General features: G+C 44.3%; 1 protein-coding gene across 2 annotated transcripts in view; it reads right to left on the bottom strand.

The window, feature by feature from the left end:
- Nucleotides 1–26995, bottom strand: part of RFX8 (regulatory factor X8) — a 68645-nt gene that overhangs the window by 17147 nt on the left and 24503 nt on the right. The window contains exons 2-5 of one of the 2 annotated variants that reach the window (XM_032177175.1): nt 7407–7517; nt 6765–6818; nt 3905–4018; nt 2585–2735 (exon numbers count right to left, since the gene is read on the bottom strand). In XM_032177175.1, the coding sequence (XP_032033066.1) occupies nt 2585–2735; nt 3905–4018; nt 6765–6818; nt 7407–7517 (430 nt within the window). Of the gene's footprint in view, nt 1–2584; nt 2736–3904; nt 4019–6764; nt 6819–7406; nt 7518–26995 lie in introns of those variants that run through there. The other variant, XM_032177176.1, reaches the window with a different exon arrangement.

Below are 26995 nucleotides of genomic sequence, written 5' to 3'. Positions count from 1 at the left end.
AGAAGGTGCATGTTTAGGGTAGGAAGGCACAGCTGGCTAAACTGCAACTTCCCCACCCCATGTCTGCTGGCCCTCTCTGAGTGGCTAGGAGATCCTGGCAAGGGACACTTGGCTGAAATGTCCTCATGTGCCAGAAAAATTAAGTAACCCCAGCATCTGACATGCATGCTACTATGATCTGAATGTTTGTGTCCTACACCCCCAATTTCATATGTTGAACCTCACCCCCATTGTGATGGTGTTAGGAAGTGGGGCCTTGGGGAGGTGATGAGGCCCTGAGTGTGCAGTTCCCATGAAGAGGATTAGAGGCCCCAGAGAGACCCCTTGCCTCTTTCACCATGTGAAGACAAAGCAAAAAGACAGCCATCTGTGAACCAGAAAGCAGACCATTCCCAGACACCCATCTACTGGTGCCTTGATCTTGGACTTCCCAGCCTCCAGAACTATAAGCAATAAATTTCTGTTGTTTATATACTGCCACCTGGTTGGTGGTATTTTACCACAGCAGCCAGATTGGACTAAGGTACTCAAAGGAGTTTAGGGTTTTTGCCCAGGAACCCTGAGCACCCCCCAACTTTCTCATCCTACAGTGCTTTTCTTGGAAAATAAAGCAAAGGAAAGGATGAAAAGGAAACACATAGAAACAGGTGTTCTCTTCTTGAATGCATTCATTCATTTGACAAATATTTGGGAGAACACTCATGCAGTGTTTGCTCAATAACTATTTGCTGGATTGATGCTGAGCTGATGGACGGAAGAGGACAGCCCTTCCCTTCTAAGGGCTTGTGCTCTGGAGGGTGGGTCACCAGATGTGCAAACACAGCCCAAAAGCAGGCTAAGTGCTCCCATGTGATGTGAGAGCACAAGGAAGAAAGGGAGGCTGTCTAGAAAAAGGTATTGAGGAAAGCTTCACTGAGAAGGTGACATTTAATCTGGGCTTTGATGCGTAGGTAGGAGTTAGCCAGGAGTAATGGAGCAGGAGGCAGTCCAAGCATAGAAAATGGCAGGAATAAGGGCCTTTTCTGGGGACAGCTTGTTTAGTGTTGTTGAAGAGCACTGTTGGGTCATGGGAGTCCCTGGGGAGATGGACACAGGGATGGGGCCAGAGGCCAAACTGTGAATGACTGCACAGCAGTGGAGGAGAGTGGGCCATCTGGGCAGTGGGGGCCAGGGAAGGTTGGTAATTGATTTACTGCTGTTTTAGAATGATCACTGGGGGTGGAGGGGAATGTGGCTGGGGAGGGGGATGGAAGCAGGATGACCAACTAGGAAACTGCTGAAGTAGCCTACAGAGTGAAGAGACAGAGGCTTGAATTCGGGCAGATGTTAAAGGAGCACAGGAAAACTGGAACGAGGCTCTGCTCCCCACTCCTTGGACCCCCTTTGCAGCAAGTCCCAGTCTCACCTTCTGCAACATCCCTAAAATTTCCAAGTGGGGCAAACTGGATAAGGGTACCCAGCGTGAGTAGTGAACACAGCTGGGGGTGCAGAGGGGTGGAGGGAGTGGCGATTAGACACGGTCCTATGCTGTAGGCACTTTGAGAAGTCCCCTATCTGCACTACCTAGGAAATAATTGCAAAGGAAACAAGACTCATAGAAATGTGGGGAAATAACTGGTGCCGGCTTGGTGACAAAATGGCCCTGAGCTGGCAAGGAGGGTGGGACCCCGTGGGGAATTTGAGAGCTGCAGGCAATGATAGCAAAACTTCACAAAGGCGATAGGGAGAAAATGGGTATTTCCAGGACGATCTGACAAGGCATGGCAGGTGCGGGCTGGCCTTTGAAGGAGCATGGAGTTGCAGGGGCACAAAGAGGGCAGATTTATAGAGAACTGGACCAACTGACAGAGAAGTTCAGGCTCGCACTCGGAAGCCACTGCAGGCCTTGAACAGATAAATAGCCTGGTGGAAGCAGCATTCAGAGACTGCAGCCCGGCAGCCACACAGAAGGGGAAAGCATTCTAGAAACTCAGCAGAGAGATGGTGCAATTCAGGAGTGAGACGTGAATGCCCTGGTGAGTATCCACACCTAGAACACCTTGACCTGCCAAAAGTCCATGTTATTATTCAGAAGAGAAATAGCTTAAAAGGGTGTGGCTGGACCACCACAAAAATCCATCACCAGCACTAAAAGCCAGAAACCCTGAGCAGGCTGGGCCTTCCGGACTGTAGCTGAATGCATGGGGCAGCAGCTGAAAGCTACCACCCAGGGTGAAAGTCAGATGCTTCATCTATGCTTACAGAATTTATTTATTTATGTATTTCTTTACTTTAAAAACAGGGTCTTGCTCTGTCACGCAGGCTGGAGTGCAGTGACATGATCATGGCTCACTGCAGCCTCGACTTCCTGGGCTCAAGTGATCCTCCCGCCTCAGCCTTCTGAGTAGCTAGGACCACAAGTGTGTGCACACCTGTAGTCCTGTATAAAACTTTTTTTATAGAGACAGGATCTCACTATGTTGCCCAGGCTGGTCTCAAACTCCTGGGCTCAAGCAATCCTCCTGCCTCAGCCTTCCAAAGTGCTGGGATTACAGGCACAAGCCACTGCACCAGCCCAGAATTTATTTTTTTCATTGAAGCCTACCTTTGAGTTTGGAGATCTGCAAGAGGGCTGGAAAACCTTCCAGAGCATTAAGAAGCCACAGCTTAAATTTCTTACTAAATAACCGCACAGATTTCAGGTACTGAATAGAAACATCTTCCAAGAAGTCATGAAGGAGAACATCCTCAATTCCCTACAACAGAAGTATCAAGACACTATGATTCTGCTGGTGGTGCAGGTGTGACTGAAGCTCACGCAGGCCACAGGGACAGGGCGGGTCTCAAGAAGTCTGAGAGCTGGTCCCCACCCAGGTTGAGGGGGCAGCACCATGCAGCCTGGCCACTGTTTCCCGTGCAGGATGTCAGGCTAGTGCAGCCACAGCTGGAATTTTTTTTCCAATATATTTATTTATTTCTTTATTTGAGACGGAGTCTTGTTCTGTCACCCAGGCTGGAGTGCAGTGGCATGATCTTGGCTCACTGCAACCTCCACCTTTGGGTTCAAGGGATTCCCTTACCTCAGCCTCCCAAGTAGCTGGAATTACAGGTGCACGCCACCACACCTGGCTAATTTTTTTGTATTTTTAGTAGAGACGGGGTTTCACCATCTTGGCCAGGCTGGTCTCGAACTCCTCACCTCGTGAACCACCCGCCTCAGCCTCCCAAAGTGCTGGGATTACAGGCATGAGCCACCGCTCCCGGCCTCAAATATTTTTAAAAGATTGATAACTGATTCAAATACTTTTTAAAAAATCATACACTGCTGGCCAATACTAGGTGGGTCAAACCAAATATATTTAAGGGTTGAACCCAGCTTCCAGTTTTCAAATTTTTTGTTAAAAACTTGGAAGTATTAGATGGTTTCCTTAAAAATAATAAAAGGTAAGGTTTGTGACTCGCTGAAGGAGAACACCTTTTTAACCCAGAAAAGATATAGACCTGACCCTCCAAATACAACCCTCCAAATACAATCACTTTAGAGATACAGCTTCAACCAAAGCAAAGCGAAACAAAACAAAACAAAACAAAAACCCTGGCAGTTATGCATATTACAATTCCAATTATTCATTTTAGAATGTCTTCTTTTACAGAAATTCCCAGAGAAAGAACTTCGACTCAATTCGGACTTCACTGGTATGGAACCAGAGGTCACGATGTGTGTTGGCTTTTGGTTTCCATGAAGTAATTCAAAAGGAAAACTGAGTGGTAAGCAGAGATCAGAGGGCTCCTGGTCCATACACCCCACTATTCACTCCTCAGAGGACCATGGAGACTGCAGAGAGGTGGAGCTATGGGTCCAAACCCAGCATTTGCTGCCAATTTCTGCAAAGGATATACCCTAGAGACTCACGCGTCCTCCTACCTTGTACAGCTGGACGTCGTAGCATTTAAAGAGCTGGCACACGTCAGGCAATGACATCAGCATGACTGTGTCTTGCTGCAGAGACTTCCAGAAGGAAGTAAGCAAGTCCTCCACCTGGGGTAAGTAACAGAGCATATCGCCAAAACTCGTTTTCCACCTCGCAAGACTAACCCCTCGCCACAGATACTTCCTTAGCCCCAGATGACAATGGGATGAATTTTGTTCCAGTGCACGTAAAGCTTTGCCTCTCAGCTTTTCCAAGCTGTATTTTGATAGAATTCTTTCCAACAACCCATCTGAGAGCACCTGCCAGTTGGATGGGATAATGTAGAACATTATTAATATTTTCTTGAGTCAGTTTCTAGAAGGGAAGCTGTTTCTGACCACAAGGGGGCTCCAGTTGATTATACTGGGATGAGGACTGGGCCACAGGGCACAGCCCAGAGAGAATAAATGTTCATTGAGTGACTGACTGATTGCCTCAATCATTTTTCAGCTCAGATAGAGGTGTGATAGTACTTAATCTAAGAGACCCCCTCCTTGCCATCAAGTTAGAAGTCATTTAACGACTGTGGAAGAAAAAGGGTACTGGCATGGTTCTACACAAGAGCCTTCTCTGAAGACTTAGTGGACAACTTCGTGGAGGATCAAAATGGCGGCTCCTCTTTTCTGTTTTTTTCCCATGTTGACTTTTCAGTTTCCGTTCCTGAACCAGGTGACCGGTCTGCTTCGCAGCCAATAAAGACTCTTGCCTGTTTGGGATTTCCACAGGCTCAGATACTGCGAGGCATCACAACCTTGTCGTATCTCGCCTGGTCCTGGTGCTAGACCTGCCAGTGACACCAGACAAGGAGCTGGCCGCATGCGTAGGTCGTCAAGGAAGTTAGGGTCAACTCCTGAATTACAGGGTCACAGGCGCTGATTTAAAATCCTGTTATCAGGGCATTAATTCTGGAGAAGACTTCTCCAAAAAGACTCCGAAAAATACAGCACAGAGTGTAGCAATCCCTTTTCTCTCAGGCTGGGAACCTTGGAGCAAGGAACTTTGGGGAAGGGGGTCTGGGTGGAGCCATCACCACAGACCTGTCTCTGCTCACCCCTCACCACCCGCGTCCAAGTCACCAAACCCTGTTGCGCCTGCCTCTGAAATATTTCTCTAACCTGCCTGTTTCTCTCTGATATCACTGTCACTGCCCCAGAACCGACCCTTGTTGCTTCTCACCTCAACTGTGACAAAACCTCCTTGCTGCCTCTCTGTTCCATGATGGCCAAGCCCTGTTGTCACTGCTCCCCCACTGTCTTCTCAACAAGTCAGAGTTCTTCCTGGGGCATCCGAGGCCCCTTCTGGCATCAGCCTACTTTCCCACCTCCCCTCTGACTTCTCTTCTTTAAAAATAATAAAATCTAGGCTGGGCGCGGTAGCTCACGGCTGTAATCCCAGCACTTTGGGAGGCCGAGGTGGGCAGATCACCTGAGGTCAGGAATTTGAGACCCGCCTGGCCAGCATGGTAAAACCCCGTCTCTATTAAAAATACAAAAAATTAGCCGGGCACGGTGGTGGGCGCCTGTGGTCCCAGCTACTCGGGAGGCTGAGGCAGGAGAATCGCTTGAACTGAGGAGGTGGAGGTACAGTGAGCCGAGATCGCACCACTCAACTCCAGCCTGGGTAACAGAGCAAGACTGCGTCTCAAAAAAAAAAAAAAAAAAGAAAGAAAAAGAAAAGAAATAATAAAATATAGTCATAGTGACCTTTTTGTCACATCATGCCCGTGAACATCATGCTGCCTTTACCTGCACCATGGGTTCTACCTGGAATCCCTCTCCTACCCCATTATCTGTCTATTGCACCTCTGCCTTTCCTACGAGAGTCAGCAGCAACGTGGCCTGCTTTGGAAGCACTCCCTGGCCTTCTCTGTTACCCTTCTCTGGGCACCCAGAATAGTCTAATCATGCAGCTATTCTAGAACTTTCCACATTGCATCATATTTATTGGGTAATATTGCTCCTTTCATTACCAACTACTAACTTCTCAAGCCTTATGGAGAATACTTTCCTAGTCCTGGTAACGGTGTTGGTCACAGGGTAGAATTAAATACGTATTTGATGAGTAAGTGAAGAAGGAAAGGAATATGTCAGATATCCAGTGTGGATGGATATTTGTAACATTGCATCAACAGGACAGGGGCCATCCTGAAGGCATCTTGGTCTCTCCCTCACTACAATGCTTTACGCCGAGTAGGTAGTAAATGCGCTCGTGCTGAATGAACTTTATCACCCAAAGTTGAAGTGCTTAGAATATACTAAAGCATCAGGAAAAAATTCTCATTTGAATGTGCACTTGTTTCCTTGGATTTTCATCTCACACTGCAGAAGATGAAACTCAGAATAGCTGAAAGATTTATTCATGTTTTCCACAGCCAATTCTAGGATAAAATCCAATCGTGACAATACCCATGCCAGATCACTCAGCTGCGAAGTCTTGCTCCATCTTCAGTTAGCGCATATCAATAAAATGGCTCTTCAGCACCATTGAAAATTCCAGGGTGAATTTTATTACCAATACTTTATTCAAAATGAGCGGAATTAGGATCTAAAAAATAGCTGAATTTGTATTTAGAGCCTAAAGTTATCTGTATTAGCACCTTGGAGAATTTCCAGCTGATTACACTGAATATCAATCTCACCTTCCAGAACTCAATGACTACAACATAGGTGCATGGCATGTAAGCACTTCAGTGCAGTGGGTTACCACTGGACATCTGTTGATGGGGTCTCTTCAAATAAAAATGATTAATAAGGAGTCATAAATGCTTGTATTTTATAGATAAAACCCTACCCTCTCAAGTTCTTGGTTCCTCACGTTTCGTAAAATGTCTCGACAATAGTTGCAGTACTCGTCAGCAAGGAAGGCCATCTAGGAAGAATATGGAAAATTATTTCAGCTTGTGGGCCTTTTCAAAAATGAACTGATCTTCACAGACTTTTCTGAAGCTCTCAGAGGCTGCTCTTGTTGCAATTCTCAAATGACAATAGCTGTGCTCTTCATTTGGGCCACAGCATTTTTTTTGTTTGCTTCTATAAACTAATGCAGACCTTATAGGCTGATAGTTCATGTAGCTTTCATTTCAATGTCATAACTCATATTTGCAGATTTATTCTACCACTACAAAGGCCACAAAACTTTGACACCTTTTTTTCTAAACTTCAATTTTCCCCCTCCATAATCCCCAGCCCTAATTTCTAGAAAATCCATATATCTGTTCTTTTCTTTGTCTTGGGGAAGAGGCAGTCCCACCGTGAGCCTTGCCATAGGATGTAATAAGGAACCCTGAACTTCCTGAGCACCATCAAACCAGGGAAGGTTGCCGGTCCTCACGGGTTCGGCAAAGGCAAACATTATTCCATGTGACACAACCATGACCACAGGCACAAAAGGAAGCTATTTACTGCCCTAAGCATCACACGGCATGAAAGGCTAATCTACCCATGAGTGCAAACCTACCATATTACAGGAGTATTTCTTTGCCAGTTCTTGCTCCAAAAATGGACATCTCCTGAATTCAGACAAAGGGGATCCAACTGGGTCTGTCTTCATCGGTGAATGATCTTCACACTAAAAATCATTTGTGCAATGGATTATATCTTTAAAATACAATACTTTTTTGGCATATAAATCATCTTATGATCACAGTATTCTAAGTTAATATTGTGTATAACCTTTTAGCCACACCTCTTCACACATTACTGATTCCAGCAGCTTTCCTCTCATATTTTATTCCAAATGCTGCTAATTTTTGTCTATAATTCTATGAACGATGGCCAACAGGGAAGGGATAGGATTTAATATATTACCAAATATATCTCTCTTGGGATCATCTATTTACAAATCCTCTATTACAATAAGACTATTACCTATGAATTATTTAATATCACAAATACACTTCTACAACCCTTGTCCATGTAATTGTTCCTCCTTGAAATAAAATCATCCCCGTTTGGGTCATCCTGCCTATATCATAGCAATGGTTGGTTATATGAGAAATCTCAGGGCCATTGCCAACAAGGAAAATGAGGAGCATGGACTTTCCTTTAGAAGAACCAATTACAGGCCCGGGCATGGTGGCTCATGCCTATAATCCCAGCACTTTGGGAGGTCGAGGTGGGTGGATCACTTGAAGTCAGTAATTCAAGACCAGCCTAGCCAACATGGTGAAACCCTGTCTCTACTAAAAATACAAAAATTAGCCAGGTGTGGTGGTGGACACCTGTAATCCCAGCTATTTGAGAGGCTGAAGTGGGAGAATTGCTTGAGCCCGGGAAATGGAGGTTGCAGTGAGCCACGATCACGCCACTGCACTCTCCCTGGGCAACAAAGAGCAAAACTCCATCTCAAAAAAAAAAAAAAAAAAAAAACAAAAAGAACCAATTACAGGATGGGAAGGAGGAAGAAAGGTGGCATGGTAGAAAGCAAGTGCAACATTCCTCTCTGCCTCCCTGTGTCTCTCATGCTGCTGTCCCCTCTGGGCACAGGGAGGCATGAGGGATCCTCCTGGTCTGAATAAAGGGTATCAATTTTATTTGAAATGATTTCTTCAGCATTGTCATAGACTGCTTTTGAATAATTTCCCTTACAATAAAGTAGGATGAAAGAATTCCTCCAAGTTGAAAATTGAGCGGCCAACCCTGCTACGCCAGACTGTGACTTTTCATTTTCTTTCAAACCTCATGACCCGCTCTCTGACCCTATAGTTCCAAGGTCAGCATTCTATCCTTAGCCTGCCCAGACCTTACACACCCTAAGCCTCATTAAACTACTCACTTATAGAATTGCTTCTGTGGGTTTTGGTATGTTCCTGTCTATAAGACATCTGAGGGCAGGGCAGCTTCTGTAATCACTTGTGCCCACCCTTTAGAAGAGGAGTAAGCTCAGCCACCATCCCACGCAGTGCTGCACACACCAGAAACAGGCACCACTGTGTTTTCCTCCTCTCTGATGCCCCAGTATCAACCAGTACAGCATTGAGAATCACAGAAGTTTAGAGAGCATGCTTAACTGTCCTCTCAGTGCCCTAAAGTCTGTCCTTCATAACGGTTGTGATTCTGAACCTCTTTGAGAATCTGATGAAAGCAACTGACTCCCTCCTTGGAGAAAATGCATAGTATGCACACAATATTATGAAGATGCCACGTTAAAACTTCCCCCATTAATACTGTTGGAATGATGTAGGGGTATAGATGTCTAAATAAATACATAAAGCAGGAACACAGAGGGGACAGCTCAAAGGGGTCTCTCTATTGGGTGCTGTCTAAGCCTCATTCAGACCACACTTTAGAATACTGGCTTTATTCAGAGTCATCAGAAGATGGGTCTTCTTGACATTTATGCAGCCAACAGACACATGAGAAAATGCTCATCATCACTGGTCATCAGAGAAATGCAAATCAAAGCCACAATGAGATACCATCTCACACCAGTTAGAATGGCGATCATTAAAAAGTCAGGAAACAACAGGTGCTGGAGAGGATGTGAAGAAATAGGAACACTTTTACACTGTTGGTAGAGTGTAAACTAGTTCAACCATTGTGGAAGATAGTGTGGCGATTCCTCAAGGATCTAGAACTAGAAATACCATTTGACCCAGTGATCCCATTACTGGGTATATACCCAAAGGATTATAAATCATGCTGCTATAAAGACACATGCGCACGTACGTTTATTGCAGCACTATTCACAATAGCAAAGACTTGGAACCAACCCAAATGTCCATCAATGATAGACTGGATAAAGAAAATGTGGCACATATACACCATGGAATACTACATAGCCATAAAAAGGATGAGTTCATGTCCTTTGTAGGGACATGGATGAAGCTGGAAACCATCATTCTGAGCAAACTATCTCAAGGACAGAAACCCAAACACCGCATGTTTTCACTCATAGGTGGGAATTGAACAATGAGAACACTTGGACACAGGGTGGGGTACATCACACACTGGGGCCTGTCGGGGGGTGGGGGGCTGGGGGAGGGATAGCATTAGGAGAAATACCTAATGTAAATGACGAGTTAATGGGTGCAGCAAACCTACATGGCACATGTATACCTGTGTAACAAACCTGCACGTTGTGCACATGTACCCTATAACTTAAAGTATAATTAAAAAAATAAGAATTTGAAACAGAAAAAAAAAAAAAAAGAAGATGGGTCTTCCTGTATGTGGGTATGGGTGATGCTCAAGTTGATCATACTGAACGATGGAGCTATTCCATGAAGCTCATTGGCCTGATCATAGGCGTTCTGTTAGAGAACTGAGGAATCCTCAATTTCAACTCTGGGCTAACCTCTCATACTGCGAGACCCCAACTACATCCATATTTTCCAGAGCACTCACACCCTGGTTATGTCAGTGTTCTCTGGGTGTTACTGCTGGTATTCCCAAAGCAGCATTCTCAAACACATCAGAATCCCTTGGGGCCCTTGAGATCCATGTTCCTAGGCCTCTAGTGAATCTGATGAGACAAGAACTCTAGATGTATAACCATCTTCCCTACTGAGCCTTCTGCATGCCCATGTTGAGAACTGCAGCTTTGGGCAGACAGTTCTTTGTCGAATGCTACAGAAATCTCTACATTTCACCATGGCACATACAACACAGTTTCGCCTGTTCAGAAGAAAACATCTGACAATGTACTGTTAAAATATTCAAGAAACAATTACAAGGAGAATATAAAAGTGTTTTATTACACAACATAATAAAGAGCAAATTCATGATTTCCTGAAGTCAATTCCCTGAGGTCTCTTCCTCCATAGACATTACTTATAGGTATAATCCTTTCATTAAAAACTGTGAAAAGAATTGTTCTTTCACAAACAATATTTTTAAAATCATAAATTGAAATATTCCTTTACAACATAAACAACCAGAAATCTAAAGTAAAAGTAGAGTACAGACCACTAAAGTGTGGATCCCTGCAGGAGACTCTCTACAGCAGAAGGCACTCAGGAAGCATGCTGAGAAATCCCAGTGCAGAAACAATAATTCAGCAAAGCAAAGAGGGGGATGGAGAGAAGTTGATCAATGGGTACAAACAGACAGTCAGAAGAAATGAGACCTAGGGTTTGATCAATCAGTAGAGTGACTATAGTTCACAAAAATCTATTTGATATTTTCAAATACCCAAACAGGAATCATTTGGCTGCCTCCAGATAAAGAAAAGATACCTGTTTAAGGCAATAGGTATCCCAATTATACTGATTTGATCTTTACACAGTATAGAAATGTATCGAAATACCACATGTATCCAGAAAATATATACATCTATTATATATCAGGCTTTAAAAAATCCACCAACTTTTAAATAATAACTGTGCTGAGTGTGATGGCTCATGCTTGTAATCCCAGAATTTTTGGAGGCTGAGGCAGGAGGATTGCCTGGGGCCAGGAGTTCATGACCAGCATGGGCAACATAGTAACAGCCTGTCTCTATAAAAAATTAAAAAAAAAAAATTTGGGGGCATGGTGACATACACCTGTAGCCCTAGCTACTCAGGAGGCTGAGGTGAGAGAACGGCTTGAGCCTAGAAGTTGGAGGCTCCAGTGAGCTGTGATCGTGCCACTGCACTCCAGCCTGGGCAAAAGAGCAAGAAATTGTCTCTAAAAAATAAAATAAATAAATAAATACTGCATAATGACAACTATGTAAAAACAAAAGCTATATCTAAAAAATGACAAAGAAAAAAATGAGAAATTCTACATGGATTCTTTAGGTATGTTAAATGCGGTTTGAGATTTTCGATAGACCCAAGAAATGTCATTGGCGTTACATGCTACCATTCATCTACTCATTCTTTAGTGAGCCTGCACTAGGTGTCAGCCCCTGGGAGTCCGATGTGTGACACCTTCCCACCATCACCTGCTCCATCAGGCACCATCTGCCTCCCCTGGGTTACTCCATCAATTCTCCTGAATGCCTTTGATCCTTCCTGCATCCTTGAAGACACTGTTCCCAGAATTATCACCCCCCAAAGCAAATGTATCCTGTTACTCTCCTTCTGAAGATGCCTTGATGGTGCCCCACGGTCTCCTGGTCAAATCCGAATTCTCTGCCTAGCATCGACAAGCTCTGTGCCCTCTGGTCCTCTCCACCTACCCCGCCCAGTGCACTGCTCCCCAGCATATGCACGCTGGGTTCCACACACATTTGTCATTACCTCCCGGCTCCAATGCAGGCTACACCCTCAAAATGAACACCCTCCTAAGAGAGGAGCCAGCAACTCCCTCCAGGACTAGCTCAAGGATAATATGACAGGCAGAATCAGGCCCCTCCACCCCAAAAATGTCCACATCCTAATCCCTGGAACCTATGAATATGTTCCCTTGCATGGCAAAGGGACCTTGCAGATGTGATTAAGGTTAAGGACCTTGAGATGGGAGGTTTTCCTGCCTTATCCAAGTGGCCTCATGTCATCACAAAGGTGCTGTAGAAAGGGCCACCTTTCCCAGGTGCAGGGAGCCAGAGAGACTGCAGTGTGAGAAGGATCCGGCCTGCTTTTGCTGGCTTTGAAGATGGGGCAGAGGCCGTGAGCCAAGGAATGGGAGTGACCTCTAGAAGCTGGAAGAGGGAAGGAATGGATTCTTCCCTAGAATGTCCAGAAGGAACACGGCTCTGCCAACATGTTGATCTTAGTCTGGTAAGAATGGTGTTGAAATTATCACTTCCAGGGCTGTATGATAACAAATTTGTGTTGTTTTAAGTCACTGACTTTGTGCTAATTTGTCACAACAGTAGGAACCGCACTCTTCAGTGCAGCCCTCACTAATCACTCTTGCCTCCCATAGCCCCTCTCCCCCACCCCCAATTTGGAGTTCCCAAACCACCCATGGCCTGCACCGCCCACTCGACATGGTACCCATTGTTCCACTTCTATCTTAGCTTCCCAACTACAAAACTGTGTCCTACTTAAGTAGAGGGACTTTGTTTTTAGCTGTTCTTTCACAATCCATTCAGCCCTCAAGAAGGCTGGTCACTAAACACGTTTATAAAAGGTTATCTGTTCAATGACACTTGTCAACAAGACAGTATCTGTTATGGACAGAATGTTGGTATTCCCCCCCCCACCCCCGCCAGGTCATATGTTTAAACCCTAATCCCGGCTGAGCATGGTGGCTCACTCCTGTAATCCCAGCATTTGGGAGGCCAAGGGGGGCAGATCGCTTGGGGTCAGGAGTTCGAGACCAGTCTGGCCAACTTGGTGAAACCCTGTCTCTATAAAAAATACAAAAATTAGCCAGCGTGGTTGCGGGCGCCTGTAATCCCAACTACTTGGGAGGCTGAGGCAGGAGAATCGCTTGAACCAGCCTGGGCAACAGAATGAGATTCCATCTCAAAACAACAACAACAACAACAGCAACAATAAACCTCTAATCCCAACGTTGTGGTATTTGGAGGTGGGGCCTCTGGGAGGTAATTAGGTCATGAAAGTGGAGGTCTCATGAATGAGATTAGTGCTTGCTCCCTCTCTTTCCACCACGTGAGACACAATGAGGAGTTGTCTGCAACCTGAAAGAGGGCCCTCCCGTAACCTGGCCACGCTGACACCTGGGACTTCCAGCCTCTGGAACTGTGAGAAATAAATGTTTGTTGTTGAAGCCATCCTGTCAATGGTAATTTGCAGCTCGCACTAAGGCAGTATCCAAGTACTATCATATCGTTTTGGCCCACTAAAATAAAATCAACTCATGATGTCATATATTAGTTATTCACAGTCCTGGTGTCCTAATTCAAAGAGCTGTAACTGTAATAGGGAGACACTTCAGACACATTTATTGCCAACAGCCTATATATCCTTTTTAATTTTAGCTGAAGAAACACAGTTAAGCAGGGAATGTGCAGCCAAACAGTAGGTTCCTTAAGGACAGAGACTATGTCTGTCTTGGCACAGCATGTGGAAAGTGGTGGGCACTGAACATTCATGGTCAGATGGGTGAACGGTTAGGGGCTACCTAGAGTAAGAACATTACACACAGAAAAATAGCTAGATCGAATTAAGCAATCACTGGTATTGCTAGGTCTGGGTCTATTATAGTAAATCTATTTGATTAACACTCACTGTTGCTTCTTGTTGGATAATGCTGTTATAATTAGTAGATTTTTCAAAGGCAATGGCATCTCCACTGTGAAGGAACAGAAAACAGAGAAGTAATTTTAGCAAGACACCTGTCTCTGAGCAGAAGCGCGAAGTTTCTTTTGCAGCAAGGTTATTTGTTTAGGGGTATAACTTTTGTTGAAAAACTCTCTGCCATGTTTCTATCCACAAATGATAATGATCACAAGCTTGGGGCTTTAAAAAATCCATTTCTGTAACTGGGACAACCACGCATTTATTTTTAAAGGTTTATTCCTTTCAGAAGCAAGAATATGATATTGTCATAGGTAGAATTCGCTCCTGTGGGAAAAGAAAAATCATCATGAACGTGAATTCTTATTGCTTTTTTATTTTGGTGCATTTTAAATGATCGATACAGAAATGATAATATCCTCTGAGTTGATGGATGTAGAAGAACACCTTTACAGAACAAAGAAACTGGTAATTAATAATAGAGATGTAAATTTCATTTCACCATGCTTCTTGGATTCATGTAAGATAATGGAGAAGTTTATACATAATGGAAAACAGACTTGGTCCTATCTATGCAGTACGGTGCATTTTTTCTTTAATCATGGGCATTCGAGAAGCTGTGAGCCCAGTGCACTTGCACCAGGGAATGTCCATTCTCAAGATGCCAGAGGTGGTGGTGTCTCCTCCCACTTCCCCGTCACTCAGCCCCAGAGTTATGGCTGAGCCAAGGGCAGACATGACTTTGGTGGGTCCGTCCACTCCAAGTCAACACACATCCTCATGCCTGATGGTTTCAGCTCTACCTGAACATAAAAAAGAGAAGAGGAAGCCAGCAGCCTCTTGCTATGCTTCTGGAAGCCGGGCAATGGTCGTCCAGGTAAGGAGGACCTGGGAGGAGGTAGGAGTCAGAGGGGAGGTAGAGGAAAATGGCTTTCCTTCCAAATAGGATGGTTGTATGTCCTCCCCAGCCTCTTGAAAGCCCCAGGAGCTCTCTTCTGACGGTTTGGGTCAGTCCATTCTCCAAACCAAGTCATAGAAAACTGGGCAGAATGCTTGATACCCATCTGATAAATGTTTCCACATAATGTTCTATTTCAAAACAGGGCACATAGATTCAGGGTCTGGACACAAACCCACTAGAAAGGCACTCTTCGTCTTTTAATAAGAGTTGTTATCAAAATAGAAATTTTGCCGTGACTTTCCAGTGGCTGCAGGACACAGCATCTGTTCAACCTGAAGGGGTATACGGATAAGCCCTGCACATGCACATAGGGTGATGGGCAACACTAGAGGAGCCAAAGGCAAAGAATTTGGAGTGTCTTAGGAATTTCATTTGTCATGTGTTATGGACTGAGTTGCCTTCTCCTCAAATTCCTATGTTGAAGCCCTAGCCCTCTATGTGACTGTTTTTGTAAATAAGATCTTTAAGGAGATAATTAAGGTTAAATGAGGTCATAAGAATAGGGCCTTAATCCAATCCAGGACTGGTGTCCTTATAAGAAGACACCAGAGAACTTGCTCTCTTTCTCTCTCTCTCCATGTGAACAAAGAAAAGAACATGTGAACACACGGCGAGAAGGCGGCTGACTGCAAGCCAGGAAGACAGCCCTCACCAGAAACCAAATTTTGGGGTACCTTGGTCTTGGACTTCCAGACTCCAGAACTGTGAGAAAATAAATTTCTGTTGCTTAAGCCACCCAGTCGGTGGTATTTTGTTATGACAGCCCAAGAGAATGCATCATATCTCAATGATATCTTGGGTAGGTGTGACAATTATGCAGTTTCTTCAGGTAAAATTTATAAACAGCCCATTGCCACAGATTCTGGGACATTACAGCAACAAAAACAACACATAATAAATCAAACTTAGAATAAAGACTAGAGTGAAATAAGACAGAAGAAAATATCAAAAGTGAAATTTCACTAAATAAAAGGCTCATAGAAAAGAAATTTAATCAGCAAAATATGGTCATCCCTCTTTAGAGATGTCTAAAAATTACTTGTGAGACTTTCTTCAACTAAATTGGAGGAAGGGCAATTTCTCCCCAATTCCACATTGTGTCAGCATGCTACTCCTAATACATTTTCTTTGGAAAATGAATGCAAGACCACAACATGAATACACTGAGCTCTATCCATCCATACATTCATCCATCCATCCATCCAACCATCCATCCATCCATCCATCCATCCATCCATCATCAATGCATCTCTCATTAATTCATCAGTGCCTACTGAATGTCAGGCATTGTGCCAGGCCTTGGTGGATATAGCTGTGATCCAGGGAGACAAGGTCTGTTTTCACAGAGGTTATAGCCTATTGGGGAGGAAAAATGTCACACAAATAATCACTAATCACAGGGATGTTGAGTGAGGGTTATGACAGCTGAAGTGTTGGGTGCTAGGAAAACGTACATCAGGGAGCCATCCTATTCTCTTGTTAGTCCAACAGTGCACATCTCTGTCAATTGGCAGCTTGATGAGCTCAGGAGAGCTGCATTTGTGATCAGTTAGCCTGATCTGGTCAGTGTTCATCACATCACCATATAAGGATAGCTTATTAAACAATTTTGAATGGTGACATTGATCCTCATAGGGCATTCCTATAGATACACAGAAACAGATATTTCAAAGCTAGAATGTCTGGTTTCAGACTTAAAGGAATGACAAGGAAAACTCTCAATTTTATCACTCATCCCTCTCCCTCCACCCTGACTCTGGGAGCTTTGGACTAATGAGTAATGCTCATTACAACTGAGTAATGTTCTCAATTATTCTGAGTTCCTAAATGATACTCCCAAGTTTCTGCCCCTGTTCAATGCAGAATATGGGCTTAATTCAACAGCAATCGAAAGGAAGGTGGCATCACCCTCCTCATCTTTATAGGGAAGGCTGAAGTGACAAGTGACGTGCCTGCCATGTAGGGGCCCGTGTATAGCAGGAATCCTCACTGGGAGAGATATGTTACTTTTTAGCATTTAATTGGGAGACTTTATGTATTAACCTAATGGTGGGAAAGAGAAAATATTTCAACCTCATGAAGAGATGGGGTCATCTATGAAAAAGTCCCCATCTCTACCTGGCCGGACAAAGACATTCATTTTTTCAAAGGAATGGCAAGGCTGTCTCTTTCCACTTCTGGAATGCCCTAATTTAAGAGACTGGCTCACAACACGGGTCAACATGTAGGTTTAATGAGATCATATTTATTTTCTAAAATCACCTAGTTTCTGAGGCCTCTGCAAACGAAGAACCACAAAAATATTCAAGTGACAGGGGGATTAGGAGGCAATAACATAGTTGGGCTACAAGGCAGGTGAGCAGAGTTGCTGGAGACCAGCAAGTGGGGATTCATGAGGGTCCAAGTTCAGGTCACCAGCACCCTGAGGGTCTGGCAGATTCAGAGGAGCGAACACTGCAGGTATTGCCGGGCTTTCACCTGGCAGGCAAAGCTGGACTAGGCTAGAGAGGGACGTTGTGGTAGACCAGCGCTCCACCAGGGTGCAGTTCCCCATATGGGGTCACCACCCAACAGCAGGTGCAGGGAGTGTGAGGCCAGAGCAGGCTTGGAGGTGGCCATTTCAGACAGAAGCCCTGAGTGCCCACCGGGACAGCTTTGTGTCTTTGGGCTCACTGCCCCCTGAGTCATTTCCAGAGTGTGGCTCTGAGTCAGGCCGTTGGACATTTATCAGGCTGTGATCAAAAGCAGTCATTGCTAAAATACAGTGCCAAGGAAACCACACACAACATCCAGAGCTGGCCTTGTTGTGAAGGAAGGGCTTCCAGTCCAAAAGGCATCTTCTCCGCTTGCTCTCCGAGGCCTATGATGCTTTAGCAATGCCAAATCACTGAGTTAGAGAAAAAAACAGAGCACAAGGCAGATCGTGACACAGGATTGACTCCCAGGCGAGTCCGTCCTCGGGTCATTTGCATGCCTTGGGAGCTGCCCGGATTAGTGACTGCTCCTCGGGGGGCCCAAGCCAACCCCCGCCTAGGATGTTAGGATTTAAACCACTGGAGGGAAGGGCGGAGTCAGCTGGGGATGGAGGGAGAAGAGCCCAGATGGGGAAGACCAGGGAGGGAGGAGGGCTGAGAATTCCTGCAGCACAATGGAAAGGGCCAATGGAAAGGGCCTCCTTGTTCAGCTCTGCAGCTAGCTGGCTATATTGCTTTAAGCAAATCACATGAAGCGCCAGGGCCTCAATTTTGCATCCTGTAAATGGAAGGATTGGGATTTGGTGACCCCCCCAAGACCTTTTCCAGCTCTCACTGGAACACGGGGACTCAGAGGTCCCCCAGGTCTTACACAATGGTCTGAAGGTTCCTTCTGGGCTTCATGCAGGGACAATGGAGGAGGGCCTGGTTTCTTCTGGGCACCAGCAAATTGTCCACTTCACTCAGTACAGTGAAGACACAGACCGAGAACCACGTTTTACTTTAATTTTTATGATCAATTTGTCTAAAAAAAAGTCAGGCATAGAGAGGACTGAGACACAATTATATAGCACATAACTCATCTTGTTTCTTTAATTTTTCCCATAATGTCTTTCAAATGTAGTGTTAGCTTAGTATGCTTTTTGGCATTAACTTTTTTTAGTCTAACTACAATTTGCATTTACATTCTCAAGTTTTGACATCATTTGTCATTAGTCCAGACTTTCATTGACATCATTTTGGCATCATAACTTGCCCTCGCAAATCACTCTAACCAGTGGTGAAACAACTTGAAGCAATTACAAAGGTAAGAGGATAAAAATGTAATAAAACCTAATTCACGTACCATACTTGTTCCGTGTCAGATTTCAGAGCAAAGGCGCTTCATCTTCCAATCATTAAAGGCTCTCATCGTAACTCTTCCTCAAAGCACATGAAGTAATTATTTTGGTTTTGAGTAAGAGAAGATATCTTTGACTTGATGAATATTTTTACGTATGTTAAAATAGCAAATATATATTCACATTGAGACATATGTCATTATAATTTTGAAAAACTAATATAATTTTGATTATACTAATAATACTAATCATTAAAATACACTCAGCACTTACTCATCCTAAATGTTTTACTTGTTTTATTCTAGTTCTCATGAACACCTGTTAGGAAGGTAGGTAAGAATTATCCCCAACTTGCAGATGAAGAAGAACAAACAGAATTCACAGAGCTGGAGACCTCGCTCTGACTTCAGAGTATAATATTACCTATTCTATGATTCTGTCTTTTAAGATGGAATCACTTGTGTGACAAAAAAAATAATGCACACAAGAAGCAAAAAGTAAGATATCATTTTTTTAAAACTGAAAATTAACAAGAACAATCTGTCTTTAAAATCTGGTCTTCTGTGTGTTGTGGTTTAGTTGTTTTCTGCATTGGGGCCATTATTGTTATATTACTTAACTGTATCCTGACCCATTCGATTTTATGAACAGCTTAATTGCAAAATGATGACCGAGGGGGAGACCTGTGGAAGTGCGGGAAGTATAAGACATCCACTTTCACCTTCTTGAGGCAAAACTCAGCCACTGGGGGTCAAGCTTCACTGGCAGACAGCAAATAACACGTTGCATTGCACGGGCGTCTGTCTGTTGGAGATGGGCAAGTGAGCAACAAAATGATACAGTTCCCGATGTGAGAGGTATTCGGAGCGGTACTTCCTTTTAAAACCTTTCCCAAGCAACTAAGGGTGCAGTCTAGGCTGTTATTCTCCACACATGTATTTTAAGCGGCCAGACAACAACCAGGTAATACATATTTTTTAGTATTAGCAAGTTCTAACCAGCCTTGAAAACCATAGGGTGGACAAGGCCAAAAAGCGGGTTGCAACTTGGACACCTTATTAGTACCTGAGAGGGAGGCCCTCTGGGGCTCATCGGAGGCCTTGCGGAGGGCCCTGGCCCCAGGAAGACTCAGCCCTGACTCTCAGCCCCTCCAGGGGCCTTGGCTGCACACACAGAAGGAAAACAGGCTCCTGCTTGGGGCTGGAGAGATCCCTCTGAAAGAACCGCTGGTGTCTGACATCACCAGGCTGTGGTACCACCGCCGCCGGCTCCCTGTGAACCCGCTCGCCCCCAGCGCGGTGCTGCCTGGAAGAGGAACCTCTCCCTCTTCTACTCCGCCGCGTCTGCACAGCCGCTGTGGACCCGCGGCCCTGCATTCCCCAGGCTCAGGCCCGCCAGGCAGCCCCCTGAGCTCATGGCTGGCAAAAGAACAAAGGAGTGGAAGAACAAAGGCATGGCGTGTTGAAGGCACAGTTTTAGAAGCTTTTTAAAGGCCTTTAATAAGCCGAGTTGAAAAAGCTGACATGGTGAGAGAGGAAAGCGTGTGTGTGTTTCAGGAGGAATGAGGGCGAGGCTTAGTTTCCACATATCCCCAAGGGAAACTTGAGCCTCCCAATGGCTGATTGCAGACTTTACATGACATAGAATGGGGATTCATGCTTGGAAAATGACAACAAATTTATCCTTGAAACAAAACCCAGGGATTTTGCCTAAGAGGTAGAGAATAAAGGTTAATTACACAGAGCTGTTTCTCCAGATGTGCTCGCTGGGGGCGAGCGGGTTCACAGGGATGGGGGATAATACACGCACATATACACACGTACACACACATACACATGTGCATACACACACACACACACACACACACATGCTCCACTCCCCCGCTCCCCTAGACAATAATAAAGTATTTTATACTTTGGCCTGGATTCTTCCATGAATTTCTGAGTCAGCAGTTATACCCAGGTCCAAGCCTCAATCTGGTTGCCAACTAAACGGGATTGGAATCTGGGGAGGCCATTCTGCCCTGATAGGGCAGCAGAAAGGGAGGGGGAATGTGCTGGACTTTGTGAGGTGGTCTTGTTCGTATGGCACACATTGCACATTTATGGTCATTTTCATTTAAAAAAATAGCCTCAAGCTGTTCATTTGTTTTAAAAATCAAACCTTGGTCTCTCCTTGGTGAGGACGGATGCTGCTTCTGCATTTTTCAGCACGATTCACCACAGTCCCCATCCCACCCCAGTGAAAACGAACGCCCTCACCCGCTGCTCAGCCACCTCTCCAGGTGTCCACTTACGTGGACCACCAGCGCCCTGGTTCCCGGCTCTGTCACGACCCCCCTGCTGCATCTGGGGGCACCCTCTTCTCCCCTCCCCAGCACAGGGGTGTGGAGGGAGGAGCCGGATGTGCAGGTTCAGGGACCTGGGAATCAGAATTTCTAAACTTACAGGGCTTAGGGGGCAATATGGAAGCAACAGGGAGGAGATAGGGGCTTATCTTGAGACTACATTTATTTTAATTAGATTCTATGCTTCTTTGGAGTACTTGGTGGTAGTGAGAGAAGTCACTCCTTTGCTACAATCCTGGTTCATGGCCAGATCTCTCTACGACGATGCTTTTATTGGTGTTTCCATTTCTTTCCTTAACACGAGGTCCAGAAAGAAGAGATAAAGACAAATGAGATGCCCTTGAACAGCCTGTGCACAGCTCAGTGACTCTGAGAACTGATTTGGGAGAGCTTGTATGTTCTGCTCTAAGATGGTCCTAGCAAGATGTGCTCACCCCCAACCAAAATGAAATTCCACTTCCTCCCTTAGGCAAATATTAGTAGGAGAGTTTTTGTAAATCACTCCTCAATTGCTGCACACATAGAGAAATGGCTGCTTCACCCAGGCATAAAACATTGGGGAAAGACCAACATACTCATCGTAGGTTTGCTAGAGGGCTCGCTTCTGGGTTTTAAACACAATAGAGATCGCATTCGTAAAAGCCGTGTGTGAGAACGCACCCTGAGCACACACAGCTGCACACCATGGGGACTGACCACCTCCAGGTGGGCAGCACTCTGGTCCTCTGCTGGCTGCTGACCTCCCTCTGCTAAAGAGCCCTGCTCTGGTTCTGTTAAAGGCAACGATGCCTGTGTGTCCAGATAAAAAGCAACCGTGTGCACAGATGAAAATGCCAGGAGAGTGCTTTGAAAGAAAGGAAGGAGTCACACTCCAACCGTGAGAGAGAGAATGGGTGTCAGCCGAAGAAACCCTGAGACCCCGGACCCCCCAAGAAATGGGCAGGAAAGGGCTGTGGGGATACTTCATGGGGCCTGCCATGATGTCTTTTCCTGAATTATAGGATTCTGCTTGATTTATTATTTTTAATTGAAATTCTTATGATAATTGTAGATTAACATGCAGTTGTAAGAAATAATTCAGGCTGGGTGCAGTGGCTCACACCTGTAATCTCAGCACTTTGGGAGGTTGAGGCAGGAGCATCGCTTGAGGCCAGGAGTTGCCCAGCCTGGGCAACATAGTAAGACCCGTCACTTACAAAAAAAATAAAAATAATTAGCCAAGTGCAGTGGCTCCCAACTTTCGCCAGCTACTTGGGAGACTGACGCAGGAGGATCCCTTGAGGCCAGGAGTTCAAGACCACCATGGACAACACAGCAAGACCTGTCTCTACAAAAAAAAAAACAAAAAAATAGCCAGGTATGATGGTGCCTGCCTGTGATCTCAGCTACTCAGGAGGCTGAGGCGGGAGGATCACTTGAGTCCAGGCGGTCAAGGCTGTAGTGAGCCGTGATCATGCCACGTGACCACACTCCAGCCTAGGTGACAGATGTTTCCAAAAAAAGAAAAGAAAAAAAGAGAAAGGAAGAGAAAAGAAAGAAGGAAGGAAAGAAAGAAATAATTCAGAGAGATCTCTTTTACACCCTGTTTAGTTTCCCCCGATGGTTACATTTTGCAAAAACTGTGGTATAATATCACAGCTCAGATACTGACATTGATACACTCCGCTGATCTTAAATTTTCCAAGTTTTACTTAAACTCATTTGTGTGTATATTTATTTCTACACAATTGTATCACCTGTGCAGGTTCATGTATCCACCACCACAAATAACCACATTCATCTCTTGCTTCCCCCACCCCTACGTCATTTCAAAATATTTTATAAATGGACTCATATGCTATATAACTTTTTGGGATTGGAGTTTTTTCCACTCAGCAAAATTCCCTGGAGATTCATTCAAGTTGTGTGTCAATAGTTTGTTCCTCTTTTTTTTTCAATTTTTAATTTTTGTGGGTACATAGTAGGTGTATATATTTATGGGGTTCATGAGATATTTTGATATAGGCAATGTGTAATAATCACATCGGAATAAACGGGGTATCCATCACTTCAAGCATTTATCCTTTGTGTTACAAACAATACCATTATACTTCTATTTTTTAATATACAATTAAATTATTATTGACTATCGTCACCTGTTGTGCTAAGTGGTTATTAGATCTTATTCATTATTTATGTTGTTGCAAATGACAGGATCCCATTCCATTTTAGAGCTGAATAGTACTCCACTGTGTATATGTACATTTTCTTTATCCATTCATCAGTTGATGGACACTTAGATTGCTTCCAAATAATAGTTTATTCCTCTTTATTATTGAGTAGTGTTCCACAGTATGGATGGATCATAGTTTATTTACAGTCACCTATTGAAGGACATCTAGGCTGATTCCAGTTTTGGGCTATTACACATAAACTTGCTATGAATGTTTGTATGCAAGTTTCTGTGTGGATATAAGTTCTCATGCCTCTGGAATAAATGCCCAAGGTGCAGTTACTGGTTTGGGTGGTAAATTGTACATTTGGTTTAACAAGAAACTGTCAAACTGTATTTCAGAGTGGCTAGACCACTTTACCTTCCCATTGTGTGAGTGACCTAGCTTCTCTACATCCTTGCTGGCGTTGGGTGCTGTCACTATTTTTTATTTTAGTCAATCTGGTAGGTGCGTAGTGATATCTCATTGTGGTTTTATGTTTTATTTATTTATTTCTTTTTGAGATGGAGTTTCGCTCTTGTTGCCCAGGTTGGAGTGCAACGGTGCAATCTTGGCTCACTGCAACCTCCGCCTCCTGGATTCAAGCGATTCTCCTGGCTCAGCCTCCAGAGCAGCTGGGATTACATGCGCCCGCCACCATGCCTGGCTAATTTTTTGTATTTTTAGTAGAGACAGGGTTTCACCATGTTGGTCAGGCTGGTCTTGAACTCCTGACCTCAGGTGATCCGCCTGCCTCGGTCTCCCAAAGTTCTGGGATTACAGGTGTGAGCCACCACGCCCGGCCTCATTGTGGTTTTAATTTTTATTTCCACAGTGACTAATGGACTGAGTGTCCCTTCATGTGCTTATTTACAATTGCTTTATCGTATGTTTATGTCTTTTGTCCATTTTCTAATTGGATTGTTTGTTTCTTTTACTGTTGAGTTTTGAGCCTTCTTTCTACATTCTAGATACTAGTCCTTGGTCAGTTATGTGGTTTGCAAATGTTTTCTTCCCGTTTGTAGCTTGTCTTTCCTGCCTCTTCACATGGGCTTTCTGAGAGCAAAAGTTTTGATTTTGATGTGGTCCAACTTTACATTTTCTTTTTATGGATCATACTTCTGGTGCCTGGTCTGAGAACTTTTTGTGTGCAAGTCCCAATGATTTTGTCCAAGGTTTTTAAGTTTAATATTATGTTTTAAATTTCAGTCTACGATCCATTTTGAGTTAATTTTCATATACATTATGAAGATTAGATTGAGGTTTTTTTTTTTTTGCCTGTGGTTTTCTAATTGTTCCAGCACCATTTGTTGAAAAGCAGCCCCTTTCATGGAATTAATTTTGTACCTTTGTCAAAAATCAGTGGAACATATTTGAGTAGTTTTTTTTTTTTTTTTTTTTTTTTTTTTTGGAGATGGAGTTTCACTTTTGTCACCCAGGCTGGAGTTCAATGGCACAATCTCAGCTTACTGCAACCTCTACCTCCTGGGTTCAGGCGATTCTCCTGTCGGCCTCCCGAAATGCTAGGATTACAGGTATGAGCCACCGCGTGCAGCCGAGCGGATCTATTTCTGTATCCTCCACTCAGTTCCAGTGATCACACAGATCACTCTGTGTCCATGCCGCCACCAATACCACACCATCCTGATTGCTGTGGCTATATGGTGAGCCTTAATATAAGGGAGAGTGTTCTCCTCCCATTTTATTCCTTTTCATCAAGTTTGTTTGAGCAATTTGCTTTTCTATATAACTTTTTAGAAGAGGTTTGTCTACGTCTACGAGAAAATCTTGCTGGGATTTAAAAAAAAATCTTATTGAGAGATAATTCATATACCATACAATTCACCCATTTAAAGAGTCCAAGTCAATTTTTTTTAAAGCATATCCACAGGGTTATGCAGCTGTGTAGAAAAGAGATAACACCGCAGGCCTGAGACTGCTGTCGTAGAAAGCTCTGCTGCCAAGTTTGGCCCTCGGCTAGGGTCTGGGAACTTGGCTCTTGGAGTGTTCCCAGTCAACCGTTAACTGATAAGAGTCGTTCCCTGTGCCTAGACTGTACAAACAATATGGTTTATGCTGAACACCTGCTTTCCTTTTAGGAGTCTATAATGTTGGCATGTGCTAGACAGAGGGTGCTTACGTGACCAGCTTTCAATAAAAACTTTAGGTGCCGAGTCTCTAATGGGCATCTCTGGGCAGAAACCTCAAACACATGTTGCTGCATTTCACTGCTGGGGGAGGAGTGAACTTTGTATGATCCCTCATGGGGGAGGGGAGAGCACACAGGAAGCCTCACAAGGGTTCCACCAGACTCTGCCTCTTTTTCCATCATGATCCTGGGTATCTTTACTGTGTCACTGTCATAAATCTTAGCCATGCGTACAATTATATGCTAAGTCCTGTGAGTCTTTCTACTGGATCTCTGCAAGTGCAAGTGGTCTTGGAAATCCCTAGCGCAGTGGTGAGATTTGCTAGAATAACCTGAATTCACTGAAGTATAGCTCCAGCATTACTCGAGAAAAAGAAAGGGCAGTTTGATTGTTCATGTGCACACATTTAGGATGGTTATGTCTTCCTGGTGGATTGATCCTTTTATCATTATATAAGGTCCTTGTTATGGTTTGAATATTTGTCCCCTCTGAAACTCATGTTGAAATTTTTTTTTGAGACAGAGTCTCGCTCTGTCGCCCAGGCCGGAGTGCAGTGGCGCGATCTTGGCTCACTGCAAGGTCTGCCTCCCAGGTTCATGCCATTTTCCTGCCTCAGCCTCCCGAGTAGCTGGGACTACAGGCGCCTGCCACCACGCCCGGCTAATTTTGTTTTTGTATTTTTAGTAGAGGCAGGGTTCTACCGTGATAGCCAGGATGGTCTCGATCTTCTGATCTCGTGATTCGCCCACCTCGGGCTCCCAAAGTGCTGGGATTACAGGCGTGAGCCACCACGCCCAGCCCTCACGTTGAAATTTAATCCTCAATGTGGCAATATTGAGAGGTGAGGGCTTTAAGAGGTAGGTGATTCAGTCTTGAGGGCCCTGCCCTTAAGAATTCATGGATTCATGGATTAATGGGTTATCATGGGAATGAGACTGGTCTTTGTAAAAGAGGAAGAGACCTAAGCCAGCACACTCAGCCCCCTTGCCATGTGATGTACTGGGCCACCTCAGGACTCTGCAGAGGGCCCTGTCAGCAAGATGGCCCTCACCGATGTGGTCCCTTGAACTTAGACTTCCCAGCCTGCATAACTGTAAGAAATAAATTCATTTTCCTTATAAATTACCTAGTTTCAGGTATTCTGTTATAAGCAACAGAAAATAGACTAAGCCAGTCCCTTTTTGTCCCTAGTAATTTTCTTTGCTCTGAAGTCTACTTTACTGGATATGAACATAGCCACTCCTGCTATCTGTGGATTAATGTTTGCATGTTACATCTTTTCCATCCATTTACTTTCAACTTGCCTATGTCACTGAATTTGAAGTGAGTTTCTTGGCAACAGTATATACTTGAGTCATTTTTTTCTTTTTAAATTCACTCCACCAGTCTTGTCTTTTGACTGATTATCTAAGATAATTTACATTTAAGGTAATTCTTGGTATGTTAGCACTTAAGTCTACCATTTTATTACTTGTTTTCTATTTGTTTCCTTTGGTTCTTATTCTTCTA

Source organism: Hylobates moloch, unplaced genomic scaffold, assembly GCF_009828535.3.
Source record: "Hylobates moloch isolate HMO894 unplaced genomic scaffold, HMol_V3 SCAFFOLD_15, whole genome shotgun sequence".
Classification (NCBI taxonomy): domain Eukaryota; kingdom Metazoa; phylum Chordata; class Mammalia; order Primates; family Hylobatidae; genus Hylobates; species Hylobates moloch.
Note: the sequence above shows the minus strand (reverse complement) of the source record. Positions and strands in the feature narration are given on the sequence as shown.